At 34.4% G+C, this 25,084-nt stretch overlaps 1 protein-coding gene across 1 annotated transcript in view; it reads right to left on the bottom strand.

Annotated features, from left to right (window-relative positions):
• Positions 1-2,057: 2,057 nt before the first annotated feature.
• Positions 2,058-25,084, bottom strand: part of APCDD1 (APC down-regulated 1) — a 57,373-nt gene continuing 34,346 nt past the window's right edge. The window contains exons 4-5 of the mRNA XM_031946644.1: positions 12,077-12,398; positions 2,058-9,080 (exon numbers count right to left, since the gene is read on the bottom strand). Of these exons, the coding sequence (XP_031802504.1) occupies positions 8,629-9,080; positions 12,077-12,398 (774 nt within the window). The 3' untranslated portion in view covers positions 2,058-8,628. The remainder of the gene's footprint in view (positions 9,081-12,076; positions 12,399-25,084) is intronic.

The raw sequence follows: 25,084 nt of genomic DNA, 5'->3' as shown, positions 1-25,084 counted from the left end.
GTATAGATCATCTGTAGGATGTTTAGTGATGTCCATTTGTAAATTAGAAATTTCCATGGGTAAATATCTGGATCCAGTCAGAATTCAATTATAAATACTGTATTTTTCCAAAATGAAAAACAAACCTCACTTAATATGAAAAATATTTATGAAATTTCATGCTCATACAAAATTTTAATATTTCAAACTCTGATTTAAAAGTCCCTCCCACATCTTTTCTTCATCTATTTCATACCATAAAAACCATGATAGTTGATATATTTGTTCTTAGGAGACATATTAAAATCTTTGGGGATATTTTTTCCAATAGGTGATTGGTAGATTTTTTCTTTTTCTACTTCACTTGCTGGTCTGGAATGCATAAATACCATATACTTCAATTGGCAGAATACTTTGCTTTCAGCCTATTTCTCTGCATTAATGGAAAACCAATGGATATAATTGTGCTGGCCTGGTACACTTGGTATCCCAGTTTCCTGGGCTCTTTCATGACTTAACTTTGTCTGAGTCTATAAGTTAGAACAAACTAGACCTTTATGTAGTTATATCTTCAAGGCAAATGATGATCACTGAGCAATCAATTTGACTGTTGTGATTGATAGGAATGATTAAATCATGCTAGACCATGAGGTACTGTACCTATCACACAAATTCATGTTTTTAGACAACTCTCTCAAAAATGTAATATGATAGGCTCAACAAAAGAGTATACACTAGAAGAGAGATTCTTACCCTTTTTGTGTATCATGGACCCATATCAAAATTTTAACATCTTAAATGCAAAAACTATAGGATTACAAAGGAAAGTAATCATATCAAAGAATACTTTTCAAAATAAAATTTCAAAAATTCATAGAATCCATGTTAAGAACTAGAGCAATAACTTACTGGATAATCTCCTGATGTTTTGAAAGATTATGCACTTTTCAATGCTTCTAACATACACAAATGATTATTCACCTAGTGAGTAAATAGATCAATGCTCTATGATTTTCTGATATGGGAGTTCTCTGTTCCTACTCAGTTGATAATTTATGAATTTTTAGATAAATGTTAGGAAGTTGCCTGAGGATCATAGAATTTGATATTCATGATTATATAGCTTATGAAGGACAGAAGGACTTTTGATCTTGAAATTTTCTGATACCAAGATAGCAACTGGTAAATAAAAATTAAAATACTTTGGCAAGAAAAATGGGAAAAATTAAGAAGCAATGTCTCCTGGTAGAAAGAATGTCAATTTGGAATCATAGGATTTGAGCTTGAGAGTTGGTTCTGACATTAGCTGTTATGACCATGGGCAAATCATTTAACCTCTGAGACTCACTTTCTCCTCATATAAAATGGGTGTGCTGTTTTTTTTTTTTTTTAAGCAAGGTGATCAGTAGAACTTTTAAATAATCTGATATACTATACCTCTTCTCCAGGAAATGAATATGCATTTTAACACCTTGCTGAATGACAAAGGGAAATCCTGATTTGGTCCTGAATTTGGTCCATTGATGTCTGGTGACTGAGCAGTAGTAGTAGTAGTTGGGAACCAGAGCTGCTATATTTGATGTGGTGGTACTGGTGGATGGAAATAGATTTCTTGTTGGAGAATGCTCCTCATCCCTATTGTTTTTTCAACTCCTTATCCTTAGAGATCTCATTCTAGCACTTTCTCTCTCTTAATCGCCTGAATTGGAGTGAAGCAACAGAGAACTACATTTTCATTACTTACCTCAAAGAATTGTTGTAAGGAAATCACTATGCAAACATTAGAATGTCACATTTTGAATTTTTATCAGACCCACTTTTTTCATATTTTGAGTACTAAATATATACTTACCGATTTGAACTAAAATATATGCCCATGTAAAATAAAATAAAGCTATAGACCTCGTATTAAATTTCACTTGAAAATAAAATTTTTATATTGTTAATTTTTCTTTTTTCCATTCTTCCTATCTCCAAAGGAAACATAAATTATTAGAAAATCTTAAGTGCAATTAAATACTTTCAAGTTCTGTTTTTATTTCACTTCATTAGAAGCAATAACTCATCATGACACTGTCTTGAGAGGTGTTAGTGCTTTATTTGACAGCCTTATTTTAGATAGTCTTTTAACAATTATTCAAATTTCTCCAACAATGTAATCTGGAACATAGAGTAGAAAAGAAGAATTGCTTTGTATATTTACAAAACATAAATGCTAAATAAAAAATAAAAAAGACCCTGACACTGGAAAAATACTGGAACTGGTGAGGGAGAAGAGTAGATTCCAAGTTAAAAATATATTGCTTCATGAAAAAGACAAGATATCTCTATATAAATGATAGACATCTACCAGGAACATTATTACTCTGAAATTGATTACAGTACATGTATTGTGTATTCCCTTTATTGCTAGGAAGAAATTATATATTAAAAGCTTAAGACAAAAATAAAAACTTCAAAGATAAAAAGTCCAACCTTTTGCTAAGGCACCTCTTTATACTTGGTATGTTATGATAGTAGTAATAGTAGGGCAAAGAAATCTTTTCATTACATTTCTTTCCTCAGATTCTTTTAATCACTCCAACCCTGTTCCAATGCTATTATACTGCCAAACTAAGGTATGTTGTACAGTCTCTTCCCCCTTAACATTGCTTTTATCCAGGTAATGGGTGACACTGGAGGTAATCTTCAGGCTGTTTTCAGTGTTCTATCTCATAATCAATTCATCAAAAAGCATTTATTCATCACTTCCTATATACCAGCCACTGTGCTAGTCACAGCCCATTTGCATTCAAGGAACTCATACTCTTTCAAAACTTGCAAGTATGATCTGGTGGTTGAGAATATTAGTATAAAGTTTATTGGCCACTTTTTTCATAAAGAACATGATGCAGAATACTATTTATAATATTTCCCAAATAATTCACATTGTGAAACATCTTCTCATCAACCAATTCTAAATTTTCCAGAGCATCTTCTGCAAAGTTTATCCTTTTTCCACGTGTTTACTTCCAATGTGATTATTGATTAATTCACAAGCATATACTGAGCACTTGTTATATAGGTCAGGCACTATGCTAAGCACTAGGGATACAAAAAGGGTGAAAAACAAAAACCCTCAAACAAGCAAAAACGAATCCCTGCCCTTTAGGAGCTCACATTCTAGTAAAAGAGAAAACCTGTACATAAATAAGATGCTTTATAATGTGTCCAGGCAGCAAGAATCTATAATATCTTATACAGGAAATAGGAAAATGTCTTGTGCATGATAGTTTCTAATAGTGGCTCTAAATGTAATTATTGTAGTGTTATTGTGATATTGAGATAACCTCTGAAGTGTTTCTTTTCCTACATTATTTCTTTCCCACAATCTGTGGAGGACTAGGCTTTAAAAGATTCCCATTCCCAAAATTCCTGAGACTTTATTCCTTTGCAGGATTGATTCAGTTTGTAAGGTTGAGGCATACTATTCATAGCAGAATGAAAGGTAATTTGATAGACACTCTGCTGATGCTTAAAAATACAAATGTGGAAAGTCCTTCTCTTGGAAATCATTTATCTTAATTTATTCTTGCCAGAGAAAAGAAATACATTTTTGGTCTAGTATAAAATTCTAAGTCTTAATGCCAAGTAATAACCTTATTGCCTCCATGATGTTCTGAGTCTAGAGTTTGGTTTCTCTTGGACTGCTAGGTATTCTTGTTAAAAGTATTGACATGATTATGGCTTAATTGATGAAGAAGTTGTGGACCAAAATGACTCTAAATTTTTCCCTTTGGTAGAATATCCCTGTTCACATAAGTATCTGGAAAATAGGATGGTGTTAGAAGAGGGAATAAAGAGTGGTGATAGTGGTGGGAATAGGGTAGTAAGCTTCATTACTAGAGTTTATTCAATCCATGGGTAAATGCTATTAAATTGACCCATCTATTTTCCAAGTGAGATAGACCAAGCTGTAGTACCACAGGATTTTAAAGAATCCAAATTGTCTCTATGAAGAATATATATAAAGGATAAACAATCTCTTTGATATTGAGGAAAGAATGTTTTTCCTTATGAAATTAGAAATGAAAGGCATCTGGCCATCTTTTTTTTTTTTCATTTGTCCATGGCTACAAAATTTAGCTTAAATAGATAAAGCTATATGAGACCTTTAGGAAATCAGGTATAGCAAAAATACCAGCAATAACTGTGGGGGGCTTGGAAAACCCCATCACAACTCAAGTGGAAAAGAATTTCTTTTGATGAAATTGTCCTGACATGGCAACTCTGATGCCATTTATTGATTTCTGGATTAGGTGTTGGTGTATATCAGTATTTCATCCTATTTCCATGGGGAACTGGTGCACACTTGTTAGATAAACCAGAATTTTTAGCCAATGTGCAAATCATTCTTAGAATATTTCTGAACATATTATTCATGTAGATAATGGCTCTTATAATGCAGTATAATTACTGCTTGCTACTGTATCAAGGAATTTGGACATATTGACTTTTAGGAGCCCTATGATTACTACTCTAGGAGGTTCAATTTGAAGTTCAGATTTTATAAATATCACTTACCTACTTTCTGAGCAACTTTTTAAGACCATTGTTGGATCAAGTTATTCTTTCTAAGGCTAGGATCTAGAAAAGGAAAACTTCCTAATTCAAGTCACTTGTGGCACTATGGGAAAACACATGATACTGAAACTGATTCAAAAGATAAAAGCCTAGCAATGAAAATCATCCCCTCAACACATAGAGAGAGCTGAGGTATAATATGTGCTGAGAGTTATAAGAAGAGGGTTTCTGACATAGAAATATTCATTAGGCCAGTCACACTTCTTTCTTCCATACCCTTGGGGCAAAATATTCTCTTCCTTATCTCCTAATGAGCCTGGCTAGCACCTTTTTTCCTGCTTTGGAATTGAAGGGAATATATATTGAAAGTTTGGAGCAGAATATCATTATAACTTTTCTAAGAAAGACCATTTTAAAGTCATTAAAATTTTTTCAGTGTGGACTCTTCCTGAATATTATAGTCATATTCTTTCAAGATTGCTAGGATACTTAAGAGCATGTCTGAGTAATTTGGTGCAGGACATTAACATTTAGAAAACTTTATTCACAAATGAAGGTACCTTACGTGCTTAATTTCTCAGTTTCATAAAATCTTGATGAAAATCGTTCACATATATATTGAATGTTATTGATAAATGCATGAAAAGATAACAGAAAATTCTTTATATCTCCATCTACATATCTTTGTATCTTATAACTAAATGATATGGTGAATGCTATTACTATGTTGATTTTTTTAAAAAACAGACTTGGTAGGACAAAATTCAACCATCATTGATAAGATCTTTCTCAGTAAAAGAATCACCTTCTGCAATATATTGTAAAAATATGTGACTAAGGAGATCACTTTGATCAACAATTCAATATTAAGCCAGTCATAAAATAGCAAGATATCAGCTCATTTAAAATGTTTCATTATAGCATGGAAGATGTCCTGTGCAGAGTTCAAGCAAAAGTGAATTAATGAAAATTTTCTTTAAATGTTCTTATTTACAGATCCCATTGTATCAATTGAATTAAGCCCCCATATCCTACTAAACTTCTTCAGTGAAATCCACAGAAATTCAAAAGACATTGTCTACCACAGGAAAACAAAGAGAATAAAAAATAAGCAATGCCAAGAAAATGATATTTAACTGAACAGAGACCCACTAAGTTAATCTGTCAACATGTATATCTTGGACAGTGTCTGTGTATACTTACTCAATGCTTGTTGATTGAATTATTGGTTGGATGTTACCAATGAAAAATAAACTGAATGCTGAACTGAGTAAGTGAATGGCTTATATTATATTTGAGAAATTCCTCAGTGCTTTTAATGATCTCAAGTATTTTGCAACCAGAAAACATTTTTATCTTTAATAACAATATTCTCTTGAGGATACTGTATGGCTATGACTCATAAAACATCCTGACTTTAACATATTCAAAATTATAAGCAACCCAAAGGGCAAAAAGAAGACATATGATGGGTATAAGTAAACTATAATAAGATAGTCTGTGCTCCATTCATGGAATAAAATACATGTTTTCTGGCCAGGTATATCTTGGATGAAAGCAGACCAGTTATATATCAAGACTAAAAGCAGTGGAAAATTTAGACTATATTGGTGCCCACAAAATATAAAATACAAGAGGAAAGCTTCCAATATGTCAAATATATCCTCTGTATATAATTTACAGAAAGACATGGACAAGAATTGTATAAAATGAGATAAAAGGGGCTATATGATCCTACACCAATTGGATTTCAGATTTAAATTTGTAAAAACACAAGTCCAAACATATACATACATATATATATATATATATATATATATATGTTGCAATTAACAACTAAGAAACCCATCATTGTACCTGAACTATATAAATGTGTTATCATGATTATCACTTTTAATAAATTACATTAATGATGAAGAGAGGACCTATATCCATATGGATTCAGTTTTGTTCTCTTATAAGACTGTGTTTGCATGTATTATTTTTTGTGTAAAAATACATGCACACACATATATGCATACATATATATATACATATATTTTGCCATACTTGCAACTTTAAAAATAAATTATATAAATAGACACATACTTTTCTAAAAAATGCAAGTATTTAATAGGGAAACAATTTCCTAGACTTATGATTTAGAGTCTCTAATTTCAATAGCTATTAGCCTGTTACTTCCATGATTAAATTGCTGATATGGCCCATGGTAATAAATATTACATGCTTCATATGATTTGTTGTGACTTATAATGATGAAATGATTACTCCATTTGTTAGGCAGCTTCATAGATAAAAGAAATTTTACAGGAGTATTAATACTTTTCCAGTTCTTTTCACTAGGAAGTAAATTTGATTGATCAGGTTAGTATTTTATGCTGAATACATGATCTTAATAATCTTCATGATTATAAATATAATTGAAATACATTTATTTAATAGTATATACTCACATGATCCTTAAAAATTTAAATCACAAACAATATTACTGGCATTTAATTTTAATATTAAATAGAATAATGTTTTAACCCTGACTGATTTTTTGCCTTCTACAAGCATTCTTTTAAATCTAGATCTTCAGATGTTGACTGTTTCATTTCTTTTTCATTAGTTTTTATTCTTAAAAATACTTGGTGTTAAATCAGATCCCTTTCCAAGAATCCAAAGTACATTACAGACATTAAATCCATCCAGTGTCTCAGTGGGACAGAAATGGGGCAGAAATGATATTTCCTATTTTGCATAAGGTTAGAGTGAGGAATGGAGAGAATGATTTATGTTGGATAACTAAGTCAATTACTGATTAGGAGAGTTAGTCTAGTTACCTGTCTCCCAGTTAAGTCCATATGATAGTAAGACTTAATACAAAAGCCAAGATACATATGGCATGAAAGGGATGCTACAAATCCCACAGGATACTGATTTTTACATCTTCTCTGAAAAGCAAGCAGGACCTTTCCTAACAAATATTTCTTCTAAAAATATAATTTTGATGGCAGGAGAGATACTGCAAATCTAAATACTTCTTACCTGTAACAAAATGTCCTACAAGTCAAGGTGAAAGTTTTAAGAAAAGGAAATTGCATATTAAAAAAAGGGCCATATTATTATCAACATTCATGTGGGACTTTGCAGGACCTACACATACCAGATACATTACAGTTTATCCTCTGATTTATCATGGCATTGCTTTTTATATACTGATTCCAGCAAGTTACCTGATTGTACAGAGCAAAGAAACAAGAACAAACCTAATATAACAACAAAATCACAGTAATGAGTTAGACTAAATTGACCTCAAAGATTCCTTTTGACTTTATCAACCATGAACAGAGAACTATGCCACATATGCTCCAGTAAGTGTATTCTTTAAAGTTTAAAAAAATTACATGTAAAAATAGCTTAAATTACTTTGAAATTTTAATTACACATATTTTCCATTTAGTACTTCTGAAAGGAACACTTTCAATTCTCTCTTCGTATAAAACTGTAAAGATCATTTAGATAAATCCTTGTGTCTTTGAATATATACATATCTACACCAAAGCATTTTCCTTAAGTAAAAAGATGCCATTCTCCCTGCACTAACCCAATACTGCATAGGGCTATTCAAGATGGTTAGATTCTGAAGGAGAGGCAGTTTCAGAGATAGGAAAGGAAATGACAAGAGGAAAATGGCAGTGAAAATTGTAGCTGGATCTTTTTTTTCCCCCAACTAAAGTCCAACACAGCCAAATATATAATTTTTTTTTTTAAATTCCCAACTCCCAAAGAATCTATTACCCACAAACCATCTGCAGTCCTAAAGTGCAATTACTGTTGTGCAGTCACTCAGGCCAGGGAACAGACTGGATGAAGTTCAAAGTAGAAACTTCAAACAAGTGCTATTCATGATTCTGGAGTTAGGAGTGGGGTTTGAGGGGGAAAGGGAGAATGAAATGAACAACAATTCTTAGATATTGAAGTGCATCTGGGAAATAAAAATCCTTTCTTGAGGAAAGAAAATTCACAAATCCCAAGGAATCCTAGTTTGGAAAATAATATATATATATATATATATATATATATATATAAGCATAAAGGAATCTAGCTGAAGGTATTCCAATGTAGAATAGTCCAAAGGCATGCAATCAGAGTCAAGAGTACAGTACAGAAATTCCTTTTAGGAGCCCCATTCCCATAGTGGCCTATTGTATTCTCCTCTGTTAAATCTTCTGATCTGGGAGCCGAAGATGCACACTGAACTAAGGGCATTTGGTAAGATGTGGCTCTCTTTTCTGGCCGATCAGGACTGGATCCATCACTGGGTCTCTGGCCGTTGTACAGTAAGTACCGACCTCGTGTATCTTGTTCCATTTTGAAGATCTCATACTCAGTGTGAGGTAGTTTAATTCCCAAGGCAACACAACCATTGGTGTGAGTCACATCCTGCTGAATTCCAACTTGCCATGAACCCTCAGCTCCACATTCATTCCCGTTGAACACATTTAAGAGAGAGGCTGTGGCTGCATCCATGGGGGTGACCTTCATGTGATTCACTATGGAGGAAGATGATAAAAAGAAAAAGTTCACTACTCCAGGGAAGCAGGCATATGATAGTGAAGTCCTCTAGAGCAGCTACTAGCAATATAATATACCAGTGAAATTTTCCTTCTATTTTAAGGGATAGTAGAAAGAAAGGCTCTATCCCAGCTTCTGTTTCCATATGACCAGAGTCTTCTTATGTGGCACTAGCTGAATCTTTTTCTTTAAATGGCAGTTGCACTAAAAGAATTAAATGTGTGTCTGATAAATTTAACTTCTTTTGGTCAATAAACTGGGCCTTGGTAGTTCTGTCAAGTATAGACATCCACTGCTAATTATGATTTTCACAGCCTTAGAGAATAATGGCTTATGAAATGTTTCTCCGTCATAATATTATGTGAATTGATATTAATACATTGAAAAATTAGCCTACTAAAGAGTAATGATGGAAATCGGATTTTTTTTTAATGGCATAGGATGTTTTGAGGTCTTTAATAGATTTAGCATCAATCACTTCTCCACACCATGTAAATTAATTTAGGTCCATAGGCTGGGATCTGAAAGAAATTAGACTATGGGCAGTAAGACAAAATGTAGATAAAGATTTAGAAGAGAAAAATCCCAACTCTTTTCATATAAAGCCTCAAAGCTGGAAGGGATGGGGGAGTTGCAATTATAGAGATTTTAGTGAACTGAAAGCTCATCATGAAAGCCAACATTGTTATGTGGTAAGCAAAAAGCTAATGCCAAATTGGCTTACATTAGTGAGAAGGCACTGTCTAAAACAAGGGGGAGAGAGTTATGTTTCACCCTACCCTTGTCAGACCACATAGAGTATCATGAGCTGTTTGGGGTACCGCATTGGAGGAAAAACAAAAACCTGCTATGCTGGATCATGTCCAGAGAAGAGCTTGGAAACCATGTTGTGTAAGGATCTCTTGAAGTAATTGGGGACCTTGAAGTAATTGGAGAAAACTTATCAGGGAACAAGATAGCTATCTCTCAATTACCTAAAAAATCTTCAAGGGGGAGAGAGAGAAGAACTATTTTTTTTAGCCCTAGAAAGTAAAGCTAGGAACAATGGAATTCAGAAATTGTGGAGGGAAAGACTTTGGCTTGGTGTAAGAGGTACCTTCCTAAAATTACTATCCAAAAGTTTAAGGACTTCACTGGTTGTGAATTCCCTAATCTTGCGAAGTTTCCAAATAAACTGGATGACCATTTGTCAAAGATGTTACACCTGAGAAGTTAACCACTCTACAAGTTGAAAAAATGAACTTTAAGATTATTTCTTGCTCTTAGATTCTCTGCTTCTACAACACATATCTTGCATATAGTTCTAGATTTCTCAAATTTATTTGGGCAAATAAGACTCAGATAAAATGTCTGCTGTATTTTACATTAGAATAATTCGATTATGATAAGATTATGTAATGATCAACTGTGATAAACTTGACTTTTCTCAACAATGTGGTGATTGAAGGCAATTCCAATAGACTTGGGATGGAAAATGCCATCTGCACCCAGAGAGAAAACTATGGAGACTGAATGTGTATAGAAGCATGGTATTTTTACCTATTTTGTTTGTTTTTGTTTGTTTCTTGTGGATTTACAATATACAGTTTTTTTTCACAATATGACAAATATGGAAATATATTTAAAAGAATTGTACATATTTAATCTATATCAGATTTTTGTTGTTATTGGGGAGGGGGTAGGTAAAGAAAAGAGGGGAAAATTGGAACACAAAGTCTTATGAAAATGAATATTGTAAACTGTATATTTGAGAAAAATGAAATACTACTGAAATTTTAAAAAAATAATATTTTGGTTATACAATCTTTATTGGAAATGTTCCACATCTTTCATCCTTCTCATATCAGTATTGCTATGCACTGGAAAATTCCTTGGATTTAGGGTCAGAGAATCTGGGTTCAAATTTTTGCTCTTCTACTGTGTAATTATAGGAAAGTCATTTAACTTTTCTGGGTTAAAATCTCTTGAGATTCCTTAATTATAAAATGAAGGTATTGGATCAGATGATAAGAAATCCCTTCCACCTATAGATCTGTCATTTTATGTTCCTTTGATCCTCTTGGGTAAATCTGTGTACCCGGGATCTCAGAAATGTGTACATATATTTCTTAAAACATATGAGGATATCCTATGACTACTCTTGAAAATATATCCCAAATATCTTACAACTCTTAATAAAAGTGATTGTAAGCTTTTTCATTATGTAAATCACCTCCTCTGTTTCATTAATGTTCCCTATTTAGTGTACTCTATGCTTCAAGTCAATTCAACATTTAATACAATTATCCACTAGGATTCATAAGTTTCCATGGATAGATATCAGGAGATCTGTGAATTTGGATGGGGAAAAAAATTACATCTTTATTTTTACTAACCTCTAATTGAAATTTAACATTTCCTCCCAATATAATTTTAAGCCCATATCATTTTGAGAAGAAATCTATAAAATTCCTCATATTGCCAAAAAGATACACAACATAAAACAAGTTAATAACCTAGTTTGTACCAAGATAAAAAACAAAAACAGCAATTAAAAATACCTCCAAGAGGAGGGCCCCCTTTTTTCTATACATTTTACCCTCAGACAGTAAGTGCCTTTGTGAGTTTTCCCATGAAACTTGCTCTTAAGAAAAATCAGCTATTAGTCATTTACACTTTTTTGAAAATTTAAGTAAAGGTATTACCTCTGCCAATGATACTAGCATTTTAGGTTAGGGGTCTGAATTTTGTTAAAGTGAATACTAGAAGTCAGGATTCCTTAACCCATGAAATTAGGCAACAATATACAAAGCTGGTACTTCTCTGTAAGCTGTGGGCATCTGCTAACCATTACATGACAGGTTTTGCCAACAAAAAAAGTTCCCCCTTGTATCTTGCTTCAATATAGTAGTATATGTGTGCACAGCAAAAATGGTCAAGTCTTGAATCATGACTCAATCCTTAAAGAAATTCTGATTCATGACTGGCATCTTACCTTTGAACACAAACTCTGTGCCTCCCATGACTCTGGCAGAGTGTACTCCACGGCTATAGCGACCCTGGGCATAAATAGTGAAGGTGGGGTGCTTGCAGATGGGATCAGAATAGTGGTAATAATGCCCTTCCCAGGTATTGTTGTTGTCATGAAATATGAAGTGGCGAGTAAGGAAGAGGACTTCAGGGCGTACTTCACACCTCTGGCTCACCCATTCCCCATGGAGGCCAATGGTCAGGTCAGCTTTGGGGGGCAAAATTGGAGGATGGTGCTCATCTGAACGGTAGATGATTCGGCATGCAATACAGGCATGGTCGTGATTCTGAAACCAGAGAAGAAACCCAGTTAAAGACTCTTCTTATTAAAGAACACTTATCATTTAACCCACAAACATTTATTTAAAACTTACTATTGCTATCCATCATGTTAGACACTAAGAATACAAAGGGAAATAAAACATTCACTGCCTTCAGGATTTTAAATTTGATACACACACATATATATCAGAAGATAGATAGGGATATTTCTAGTTTTTTGTTTAAACACACACACACACACACACATACACACACAAGTTAATGGAGTTAGGGTCCTAGCAGCTGAGGGGATTAGAAAAGGCTTTAAGTATAATAGTTGGCCTTGGACATAAGCTTTGAAGGAAACTAGAAATTCTACAAGATGGCAAGAGTACCTCCTAGAAATGAAGAACAGACTGTACAAAGATATACAGTCAGAAGATAGGGAGTTATGTGTGAAAAGACCAAGTTTGGCTGAAGTAAATTGTGAGGAGAATAATGTATAATAATAAAATATAATAAAAATAAATAAATGTATAAAAATATAAATGTATAATAAATAAAAAGATGGGTTGAGACCAGGGCTTTAAATGAAAGGCTTTAAATAATCAAAAAAGAATCTTTATTTGGCCTTAAGAGATAATAGGGAGCACCTGAAATTTATTGAGTTGGGGTATGACATGGCCTATGATTTAGGAAAATAATTTTGGCAACTATGAGTAAGATAAATTAGGCTCGGGAAAGACCTGTGGTAGGGAAACCAATTAGAATACAGCTGTAGTAGTTTAGGTAGAAGGAGATAAAGGTGTTTGATAGTATGAACAGAGAGAAGGGGATGGGTAGGAGAGATGTAGAGGCAGAAGCAACAAGACTTAGCACCTGATTGGAATATGTGAGATGAGGAAGAGTGAGGAATCGAGGTTGGCACTAAAGTTGCAAATAACAACAAACGATATACTTCCCATTAAATCAAGCCACAAACCATTCAGTGGCTTCCTAATTCAGCCATACTTATTACTACACTATCCTCAGAGAAACAGCTAGAGGACTAATCTGGAAGGCAGCCCTCCAGAATCATTCATTGAGTACTTTCTATGTGCCAGGCAGTGTGCTAAGTGCCATAGATACAAATAAAAGCAAAAACATGGTCCTTGATTTAAGGAGCCCACTTTCTAATCACAAAGACAATATGTAAAGAATTACATTTATATAAAATATATACAATATAAAAGGGAGGTAATTTTAGAGAATGCACTGGGGGAGACTGGAAAAGGCTTCTTGCAGATGATATATCCTGTATGAAATATCTTTTTAAATGCTATCTTGGAGTAACCTAAATATTTGAACTATAGAACCTAATAAAATTTCTTGCCTGGAAACCCGATGGATACACATTGAACATAGGCCTCCTCCTAAGCCACATGCAAAATTGATTTCTAAAGTAAAAACAAATGTTATAATAGAAGCACACAAAGAAAAACCAAAATGTGAACCGTTTGCCCTCATAAAAATGTTTTTTGTTTTTTTTTTAAAGGAGGGAAGAAAAATGCCTGAAAGAAGGAAAGGGCTGAAGGCCACATTGAAGATGTTAGTATATGCATATCATCCATTTATTTTTATCAGCCTGGCAGATTTGAAATTGTATAGGTTCTCAATTCATATTCTGTTTTTATCTCTGCAGGAAATTAAATTAATAGAAGAAAGCAGAAGATACGTTTTTAACAGGATCTTCTTCTCTGGTGTCTGGTTTATAGTATCATCACCTTCCTTCACTGAGCAAGGATTTTCTACATTTATCTGCAAAGCCTCATGAACTGGAATGTACATGTGGAACATGCAGAAATGAATGTCTGTTATCTGGCCTGGGGGGAGTGACAAACATGATCTATATAAACTAACTTGGACTTGATTTAGGGTAAGAAGACTTGGTTTCCAGCTCCAGCTTTCTTCCATTAACTATTATTGTGACAGTAGGCAAGTTGATTTCTTTATTTCAGCACCAATTCCCTCACCTACATAAAGACAGAGGAATGTCTTTACTATCCCCACAAAGCAACAGGAATCTTGGGCAAATCAAATAATAAAGGACTTGCTAAGGATAAAAGCATGATAAAAGTGCACATGGTTGAAAGTATGAGAGAGATATAGATAGACAGATGGACAAACGTGAGAAAGAGAGGGAGATGAAAGGGGTAGAAAAGGGGAAGAAAAGGGGAAGAGGAACAGAAGGAAGGAGAAAGGGAGGAAGAAAGAGAGACAGATAGAGAAAGACAGACAGACTTACACAGAGAAAGAGAGAGAGAGGGAGGGAGAGGGAGGGAGGGAGGGGAGAAAAGAAGGAGGGAGGGAAGAAGGGAGGGAGGAAAGGAGGGAAAGAGAGTGCCCTTAGCTTAGTGACACCTAAACCAGATCTCTTTTGCAGGTTGAGAGAGATCATTCCACACATTGAACACAATCACTCTTTCCCTCCCAAGGATACTCTAAATATCAGTGTTATTGTTTCTGTAAGGGAAGCATTTATTTAGGTAGCTAAGTAGTGTATTAAATATTGTATTAGATTTGGAGTAGAGAAGACCTTAATTCAAAGCCTGATTTAACCCCTCTCAGACTCAGTTTCCTTATCTATAAAATGGGAATAAACAATAGCATTCTACCATACAGAACTCTTGTGAGAATCAAATGAGGCCATGTATGTAAAGAGTTTTGCAGACTTTAAAGTGCTATATAAATGCTACTTATTATGTTATTTTCCTAGTTTCTTAATTCTTCTAATATCAGGAAGTGCAACTATAAAAGCCTCTATTTGATTTCATAGAATGAGGGAAGAGGAAAATGGGGAGGAAAGACCTGAGATTTTCAGTTTTCACCTCCTTAGCCTCCCCAATCAAAGAGGAAATCTCTTCTCAGTCATTTACTTGCTACTTCTGCTAAATGAGTACGGCGCTGCAATTTATAAAAGAGAACATTCCCTTGGCTAACATAATTTGTGGCTCATAAATAACAAGATCAAATGGGCTACAGAAAGGTGAGATGAAAGCATGAGGCCTCTGCTGTTAACGCAGGGGTCTGGTTTGTATTTTCTAGCCTACTGTTTGCCTGGGGAGCTGTGATCTAAGGAAGGCAGAAGTGTCCTGTGGTTTGTGTGCTGCTGTCTGCAAATTACAGTGATTAAATTGGGAGAGTAAAACACCTGAACATAGTCTATTAGAACTGTCTTTAATCAGAATATATATATACATCACCACCAGGATAAACTTTGAGCATGGCAGGAATTTAGTCTTTTTAACCCTTGAGTTAGCAATTAGAGTTGTGGTTTCTCTTGTCTGCTTGCCCCAAGGCAAAGAGATTTTATGGTCATGTATACTGGATGACAATAAGCAAAAGACTAAGAAATTTATCCTACTGAACATACTGGACAAGATTTTCCTTGCTGCAAATGTCTGCTGATAAAAGCATATTCTGGTTGTGCTGAGTAAATCGATAAGCTCAGAAAAGAACCACTCGACTTTTGTCTATTGACAATATATGTATTCAAGAAAGATCATTCCTTCTTCCCAAGATATGCTGTCACTTATGACATTGAACTACTACACTGTACCTTCAGAGTATCCATGAGACATGTTGGGTCAATACAGGTATGAATCACATAGTACTTTGAAACACCCAATAAAGAGAGCCAAAGTTTCTTGATGGAATTATAGAAAATTATAGAATTTTAAAGGTATAAGGACTCTTGAATAGCAATGAAAGAAGGATTTCAGGGGGCAGAGATGAAGGTAGAGTTCAGTCTAGTCAGAGGGAGCAAGCAAGCAAAGACAGAACTGGAGGAGCATGGTATATGTCAAAGTCATGGAAAGCAGTTCAATTTGCTTGTTGGGTAAAGGCAAAGTAATGGTAGAGAAAGCTGAAAAATTATGATAGAGGTGGATGGTGGAAAGCCTTGAATACTAAAATATCTGAATTTTATTCAGTCATCAATGGGGAGACACTAAAAGTTTTTGAATACTAAAATTCAGAACTATGCATTGGAAAAAAGATAAAGTTGTCATTAAATAAAAACTATAGATGCTCTTATAAAGAGGTAACTTATTTGTTATACTTCCCTTGCATCTTTTCCCCTAGTTATTAACAATGACAAAGTCAATTAGTAGTTCATATAGTAAAGTAAATACTTTACTAATAGTGCTTAGAGTAAATAGTTTTGTTTCTTTTTTCCCCCCATTTCTATTATCTTTGTCTTGGATCAAAGAACTACAGGATTGGCTCCAATATAAGTAGGAAATTTTACCTGCATAGTATGTTAGCCCTAGGATTTCCTTTTTCTAATATGCTTTTGTATGTATATCCAGCTTTTCCAGAAGACTAAATGGAAAAGTGAAATTATAACCATTTTTAATAAGCAGAATGAATCTTGTTAAGTATCACACTATGTTTTCTTTATTTTCTTTCCTATTATATGGGTTTTTTTTCTTCTTCTGACATAGAGTGTTCATTTGAGATTTGGTCCTTTTTCAAGGCCAAGGATTTGACTTCTTTCCCTAGGACTTGGCGCTGATGATATAAAATTTGGGTTTCCATGCACAGATAAGTTGAAGGTTTTTAAAGCAGAGAAACCAGAAAAAAATCTCCATATTGCTATTTTTTTTTTATCAACCGTACCTCAATACAATAAGAATGAGTGATATCATCTTTTCCTCAACAACAATCCCAACCTCACTAATCCCTAGCAGATGGCCTTCATGAGTGCTGTGGTAAAAAAAAAAAAAATCATTATCTGCTGGTCAGCCTTGTGGTGATGACCCTTTCTAAGCAACACTGAGCTAGTTTTCAGATAACAAACCCATTCTATAATCCAGGCAATAATTCAAGACTTTCTGGCATGGTGGAACTAGCCAAGCAGACTGTGCTTTACCAGAATTCCTAAAGAATATACTAATATTTGATATTTATAAAATCTTTCATGGCTGTAGTCATTTGCATAATATATTATTTCATTTGCACTATGCCATAATCTTCTTAGGGCAGTCCTGCCATCCATTTTACAGATGAAGAAGCCTAGGCCCCATGAAGGTGTGACTTCCCAGGACAAGGAGGTTAGTCACCATTGGGATGGCATGAGGAGTGGGCTTCAAATTCAAATCTTTCTGAATCTGGATCCAGCACTCTACCCCATGAAATACTTGTAAGTTTTTATTAAGCATTTGCTAATGTCTCCAAAGTCATAGAAATACTTAGCAATTCCTTGATGACATGATAAGAAAAATGACTACCTACTATAGAAACTTCAGATTTTAAAAAATACCTATATAACTGGTTAAGGAAAAAACTGTGTTTTAAAAATGAAAAGAAACTACAAATCTTTTAAATGAATAATGTTCTGGAGAGAAGGCACTTTTTTCATCTGTTATAATTTCTAGTTTCTCTCTAATTCCATAAAGCCAGTAAATATCAATGAAACCTGGTTTTATATGACATTTCTTTCCAATATTTAAGCACATCAGGGTCATTATTCTGTAACTTCTCAGAGGGTTGATAAAAACAAATATAAATTAACTTATAAAATAACTTATAAATTAACAAATAAACAAATATAAACAATAAAAATTTTTACAAATGAATTCCTCAATCACAGCAAAATGCAAACTGACCTTTGTTCAGCTAAATCAGCAGAGGTAAAGACAGAAAGAATCAGGAAGATGACTATGAGTTCTATGAGAAAGAACATATTGCATTGTCAAAGTTTCTAGCCACTTAAAAGTATCATCCCTAGAAGACAGGGATTTTATAGGCTTCTTCCATTTTCTTCAGTACTTATTGTTGGGTTCTGAATAGTACTTATTTCTTGGGCAGTCAATGATATTCATTAAAGATTACTACTTGGAACAGCCTCTTGCCCAGAATGGAATAAACATTTTCTTTGATATTCCTAGTATAAACTTTCTCCCGCTGTCTATCTGCCTCTGTTTCTCTGTCTCTGTCACTTTTTCTACTTTGTCTCTCTATCTCTTTGTATCTCTCTCTCTCTCTTTATTTCTCTCTCTCCCCCTTTCTCTCTTTTTATTTTTCTCTCTCTCCCCCTCACTATCTCCCCCTTTCCCTCTCTTCCCCTCTTCTTCTCTCCCTAGTGGACCCCTATTGATGCTTGTTTATTCCATTCAATTCAATACAACAAACATTAATTAACTACCTACAATTGTGCACGAATGATGATGTCAGGTGCTAGAGAGACAAAGACATGAGTGGAATAGTCTCTGACTTGAAGGGACTTCCACTCTACTTCGGAGGTTAGAGAGGCAGCATGGCCAAGTTCAAAGAGCACTGGTGTTCTAGACTCAGAAGAGTTCAGCTCTAAAAAGCTCTTTTGATACTCTGTGTGTGACTGTGGGCAAGTGACTGAACTTCTTAGGGCTCAGTTTCTTCAACTATAAAAATGAGACTTAACCAGATGATCTTGAAATTTCCTGTTCTAGCTGTGATCCCATGTTATTCACAAGTAAGTACGGTGTACAATTGTTTACAAATTGTTCAGGAAAGAAAAGAAAGACACCAATAAATTGAAAGATTTTTTTTTTCTCTCTAGAGCAGTGGTTCTCAAAGTGTGATCCAGAGTAGCCTAGGGGTCTCTGAAAATCTATTTGAAGGTCTACATATTCAAAACTAGTTTTCATTTCTAATATGATAAATATCTATTAATATAATCCATATAAACAAAAACTCTTGGGACAGTTACTTAATAATTTTTAATAGTATAAAGATACTGAGAATGAAAGTTTGAGAACCACTGGTCTAGAGGCGTCACTTCATCACTATGGATACAGGACTTAACAATGTATATTCCAGTAACAGTGACTGAAATGCTCTGAATGACTGAAGTTAGTTGTCTCTTTATGTTTATGTTAGATTGATTCTTTTGATTCCAGGTGTAAGATAAAGTGAACAAAATGGTGTGAGGATGGAGGAAGGGAATAAATATTTATATAGCATCTACTATGTACTGATCCTCACAATAATCACAGGAAGTAGGTATTTTTATTACCTCCACTTTGCAGTTGAAGAAATTAAAGTAAACTAGGTTAAATGGCTTGGCTAGGGTCATATAACTAGTGTCTGATTTGAAATCACACCTTCCTGACTCCAACTTCAGAACCAGCTGCCTCTGGAATGGAAGATAGAGTGGTGGTATTTTAGTCCTACAAGTAAGAGCAGGATTACTGGCACACCAAATCTATAGAAGAAAGGAATATGTAAGAAGATAGAAGAATAGGAAATGTGGAGAGCCTGAGATGCCCAATGGAGGACCTTATATTTGTTCCTGGAAGAAAGAGAGATTCACTTTCCTCTTTACAGAAATGAGTGACATAGTCAGATTTCAGTTGGTTGTTATACTTCATTTTCTTTCTTTTTTTTTTATATGATTTCTGCTAGTTTTGTTATTGATGTGGTCAACTATGTTATCCTTCATTTTCAAAGAGAACCCAATTGACATTATTATGTTAGAATTAAGGTACAGTGTATCTGACTATAGCTGATCAGATCAATATAAGGTTGAATGGCACAAATAGCCCACATGAACATTTGGAATGAAAATGTCTATAAATTAATGGACTTCACATTTTTTGAGCTACAGTAATTCTGCTTCAATCAACTTGATATTTAAAAAAAAATCATCTTGATAACTGACTATAGGATGCATTGAAGGAGGGAGAAATCTAAGGCAAGGAAACCGGTAAGAAGTCTACTGAACTCCTCTGGGAGGGATGATGAGAACCTGGAACAGGGTTGTGACTAAATGAGTGCAAAGAAACATACATGAAAGATTTTGTGAAAGTAGAAGTGAGATTCAGCAATAATAGGCTACAGGGGGGGGATAAGAATAAAGAGCTGAAGAAGACACCAAAACTTCAGGCTTAGGTGAGGGTGATGGTGTTCATACAGAGCAGTTAGTGGGCATGTCCTGGATGAAAAACAAACAAAGTTGACAAGGAACTATAGGAGAGACAGATAGAAGAAGATAACTTTTTTCAACTCAATCATGAATAGAACAGCCTCAGTTTACTATATATTCCGGACTTCTCTGAAGTCACTATATCCAGGAAACAATACAGAATAAGTTTTTTTAAAAAAGAAATTTAAATAAAAACAGGCAATAGTTTGTGAAATAGTAGAGAAAAAGAGATATGTGTATGGTGGGGAGAACTGGGAAAAGAATACTAAAGAAAAAATACAACTGATTCCATGAAAAGAGTTCAGACCACAAGGAGGATGCCAGATGAAATGCACTTGTTCCTTAGGGCACTGAAGGTTTTATGGAACTTCACTAGAACAATGCTCAGCAGCCCACAAGTCTGTTAAGATTAGCCATGGAGACAGACAGGGCCCTGTAGGGGGCTAGACCTAAAAGATGGAGGGAGGAGATAAAGAATAATGGAATGTTGATTCTATGGATTTTATACTACAATAATGGATAATGAGGCAGAGCCAGAAATAGTCAATTGAAAGCTCCTTTTGCACCTCAAAGGAAAGAGATAAAAAATTGTTTGGATCATCACAACAATATTCTAATTTAGATAGATTTTTGATTTTCTAAAGATTATGATAAGTTGAGTATGAATTAGAAACTGTTTCTCAACTATTCTCCTTTTTTGTTTTAAGGTCCATCACCAGTAATTTTTTTAAAAGCAAGAACAATTAACTTTTCTTCCAGGTTTCTTTATCATTAATCAAATTTACCAAAATTTATTAAATGATTTATTTATCATTTTCCCTGCTTAAATAGATTCACAGTTCTCAAACTTTGGTGTCTTAAAACCTTTTTATATTTTTTCAAAGTATAACATCTCCTAAAGAGCTTATGTTTATACAATAAACAAAATATAATATACAATAAATTTGGGTTATATAATAATTATTTATTAGAAATTCAAACATTTTGGTATCATTATGAAAATGTCTCAGTGATCTTCAGAGGTCCCTGAATAACACTTTGAGAACTGATGAAATAAAAAATCTATCAGGAATTATTGACCTGGGATCCATAAACATTTAAAAAATTTTTGATAATTATGTGTCAGTATGTTTGGTTTCTCTTGGCATCCTATGCACTGTATTTTGTGCATTTAAAAATCTGTTCTGAGAAGGGATCCGTAAGCTTTACCAGAATTCCCAAGGAGTTCATGAAACAAATAAAGTTTCTGTATTTGGGGGAAAAAAGAAGCATCTGGAAAGTTTTCCAGAAGAAAAACAACTACATATAAAACAAATTAGCCTTAAAAGAAAAAAATGATAATGAAATTTCCTCATTTGCTTATTAATTCGCTAACATGTTTGGTTCTCTTTCATCCTCTGTTTCCACAGCTATCCATTTTAATAGTTAGCTTAAAAAAATCTTAAATCCTGTGGATCACATAGTTCAAGCTATGTCTCTGTTTGTATCCCCCATGGAGTCTAACAGTGCCAGATACTGACCCATCATGAGTGTTCCTTGGATACTAATACTAGCTGATTGATTCTCTTCTCACTTCAGTTTTCATCATTCTTACTCCTCTCCTGCCATTTGGGAGATAAAATATTTTATTAATAGTGGTGTTTCAGGGTACAATCTGACAAGTTCTTTATTGTGGCTATTTTATTGTCTTTTTTTATGGTTACCAACTGTTCATTTACAGTTTAGATAAAAATATGTTCTATCACAGTGCCAGCTGTGGTTGTATCTTTGCTGTTGATTCCATGTTTATTTCCCTAAATTTAAAATACACATACACACCCCTAATATGTTGTTTTTCAGTCACATCTGACTCTTTGTGACCCTATTTGGGATTTTCTTGGCAAAGATACCAGAGTGGTTTGCCATTTCTTTCTCCAGATCATTTATAAATCCTCATCTGAGGAAAACAAGCTTAAAAGACTTGCTCAGGATCACCCAGCCAGTAAGTATCTGAGGCCATATTAGAACTCAAATCTTTTTTACTCTAGTACTGATATTCCACCTACTGTGCTACTTACCTGTTCCCCTTGCTCCTCCTCCCTCCCCCTATAAAGCCACAGGTATCACTGAATTATAATCATGAACTTTGGTGTCTTAAAACCTTTTTATATTTTTTCAAAGTATAACATCTCCTAAAGAGCTTATGTTTATACAATAAACAAAATATAACATACAATAAATTTGGGTTATACAATAATTATTTATTAGAAATTCCTATATAAATTCCCCTATAAAGCCACAGGTATCACTGAATTATAATCATGAACTCAGATAGAGTTGAAGAGGTCTTAGTGGCCACCTAGTCTATTTAACAAAAGAAAAACCCAAGACCTTTCACCTATCTCTTAGGGTTGTTGTAAGGATCAAAGGAGATACTAGTACAAAATGTTCAGCACAGCATCTGACCCATAGCAGGCACTATACAAATGCTTGTTCCTTTCCCTTCCCCTGTCCTAAGAGATTAAGTAATTTGACCAAAGCTACACAGGTAAGCAAGCAGCACAGTCACAATTTGAACCCAATTCCAGTACACTCCCCTGCCAAGATAGCTTGACTCTCAATGCTGAGGATAATTAGAGTCAGAAAGAAAAGCACATTTGCATCTATCAAATCAATGAGAATTTTAAAGGTTAAATTTTTTTCAGATTATCATACACTAAAGAGAATTAGGAGACAACTTTAACTACTCTCCCAGTCCACAGTTCTGTAGGGTCAAACCTAATCAAATCCTAATCATTTTTGGAGGCTCAGCTAAAGCCCAGCTTCTTAAAACTGCGGGTCGTGACTCTGCATGGGGTGTCATAACTGAATGTGGGAAGTGAGCTGCAAAATTATGATGTTTTATTAGTAAATGTTTGATTTGTAGACCTATTTTATGTATCTATAAACCCAGGGTCCGTAAAAATCTCAGGTAAAAAGGAGTCACAAGTGGAAAAAGAAGCCCTAAGCTAAAGTCCTCTTTGGAGCCTTCCAGAGGCCCACCCCAATCTACACTAATCTTTCCCTGCCTCTTAGAGAGATAGCTGAAGGCTCAGTGAATAAAGTGCTGGGCCTGGCTTAGGACAGATTTGAGTTGCAAATCTAGCCTCAGAAATTTATTGACTATACCGACTATGTGCAACCCACTGAACCTCAGTTTCCTCAGTTGTGAAGGATAATAATATCACCAATCTGTCAGGATTGTTGTGAGGTTCAAATGCCTGTGCTATATAATGCTCATTCCTTTCCTTAACTCCTATAATAACATTTGTCCATACCATTCATTCTGGGATTTAATTCTTTGTTGCATTGCAGTCTTATTTAACTATTTAACTTCTGTACTTCTATCCCCAAGAAGTTTGTCATTTCCTAGGGGGCTAGTATCTTACACATACATTTTCTCCCTCAGAGGCTATTTTAGTTCTTGCTCATATTCTGAATAAATACTTGTTAAGTTGAATTTCAATGAAATTTCTAATGGAGGGGATAAACACTCCTTTAAAAAAAGGGGGGGATCATGCAGTTAAGATAAAATGAGTTTCCACTCAATTTCAGTTTTGATTTGATGTAAAAGGATGCAATTATCTTACACATTCCAGTCTCTCTCACTTCAAGCCTTTTTCCTCACTAACTTAAACAGAATGAAAGGAAAATTGATTCTAGAATCCTCTATTTCTTTTTAGAAAAGTATTCTATCTTACCACTCTGCCATCTCCCATACCAATTGATCCACATTCAGTGATGTTTTCTTTAGATTTACCAAGTTTCCTTATAACAGTCTTGTGAGGAATGTAGTACAAACATTATTTCCAATTCACGACTGAGAAAACTGAGGTTTTTATAGAGGTTAAATAGCTTGTACATGGAGAAACAACAACTAAGTGCCAGATTTTTCAGATAGCTGCTAACTCCAGATTGGTGATCTTTCTACTATTTCAATGCCTCTCAGCAACAGAGACAACATTTGAGAGCTGGACACCTCTCATTGACCATTCGAATGCCAAACTAGTCTCAAGTTTTGTCCATAGTGGTAATAATTAATGGCAAATATGAGAGATCTTGAAAAATTCCCTTGCTCTCATTAGCTCATAATGAATCTTAAATGTTCATTAATATATTTTTATAGGGTTCTCTCTGCTCTTTGTCTATCTGTCTTTCTCTCACTACTCTCTCTCTCATGTTCTAACACTAACATATCTATCTATAGTGTGTATATATAAGGTGGGGGGTACTAGAAACTTCAATGTACTCCTAACTTTATAATGTGTTTCTCCAAAGGCAATATATGCCATTGGTTTTTATATTTCTAACTTCCTGACTATAGTACATTTTTAAACCTACTAAGACCTAGATGACAGCAATGTATTTCGCTTCAGGAGACAGGGCAACTTTTTCAGGCCTGCAAAATATTTTGCAGCTTCACATTCCCTCTCTCTCCCTTTTCCTGTCTCTCCCCTCCCATCTCTCTCTCTCTCTGTCTATATCTCTCTGTCTCTGTCTCTCTCTATCTCTCTCTCTCTTTCTCTTTCTCTCCATTACTTAACTTCCCTTTACCTTCAATTGAGAAATGAAGAAATAGATATATCCTCTTCCAGCTTTAGACTTATTATCTTATGCAAATGGCATAAACATAGTTACTGATTCTTCATCCTTGTGACACCCACCCCCAGTATTTAGATAGATCTATGTTATCAACAATTCAGGAGTTTCCTCCAATGATAGAGATGATATCACATCAATATCTGCCCA

This window comes from Sarcophilus harrisii, chromosome 1, assembly GCF_902635505.1.
Source record: "Sarcophilus harrisii chromosome 1, mSarHar1.11, whole genome shotgun sequence".
Taxonomy (NCBI): Eukaryota; Metazoa; Chordata; class Mammalia; order Dasyuromorphia; family Dasyuridae; genus Sarcophilus; species Sarcophilus harrisii.
Note: the sequence above shows the minus strand (reverse complement) of the source record. Positions and strands in the feature narration are given on the sequence as shown.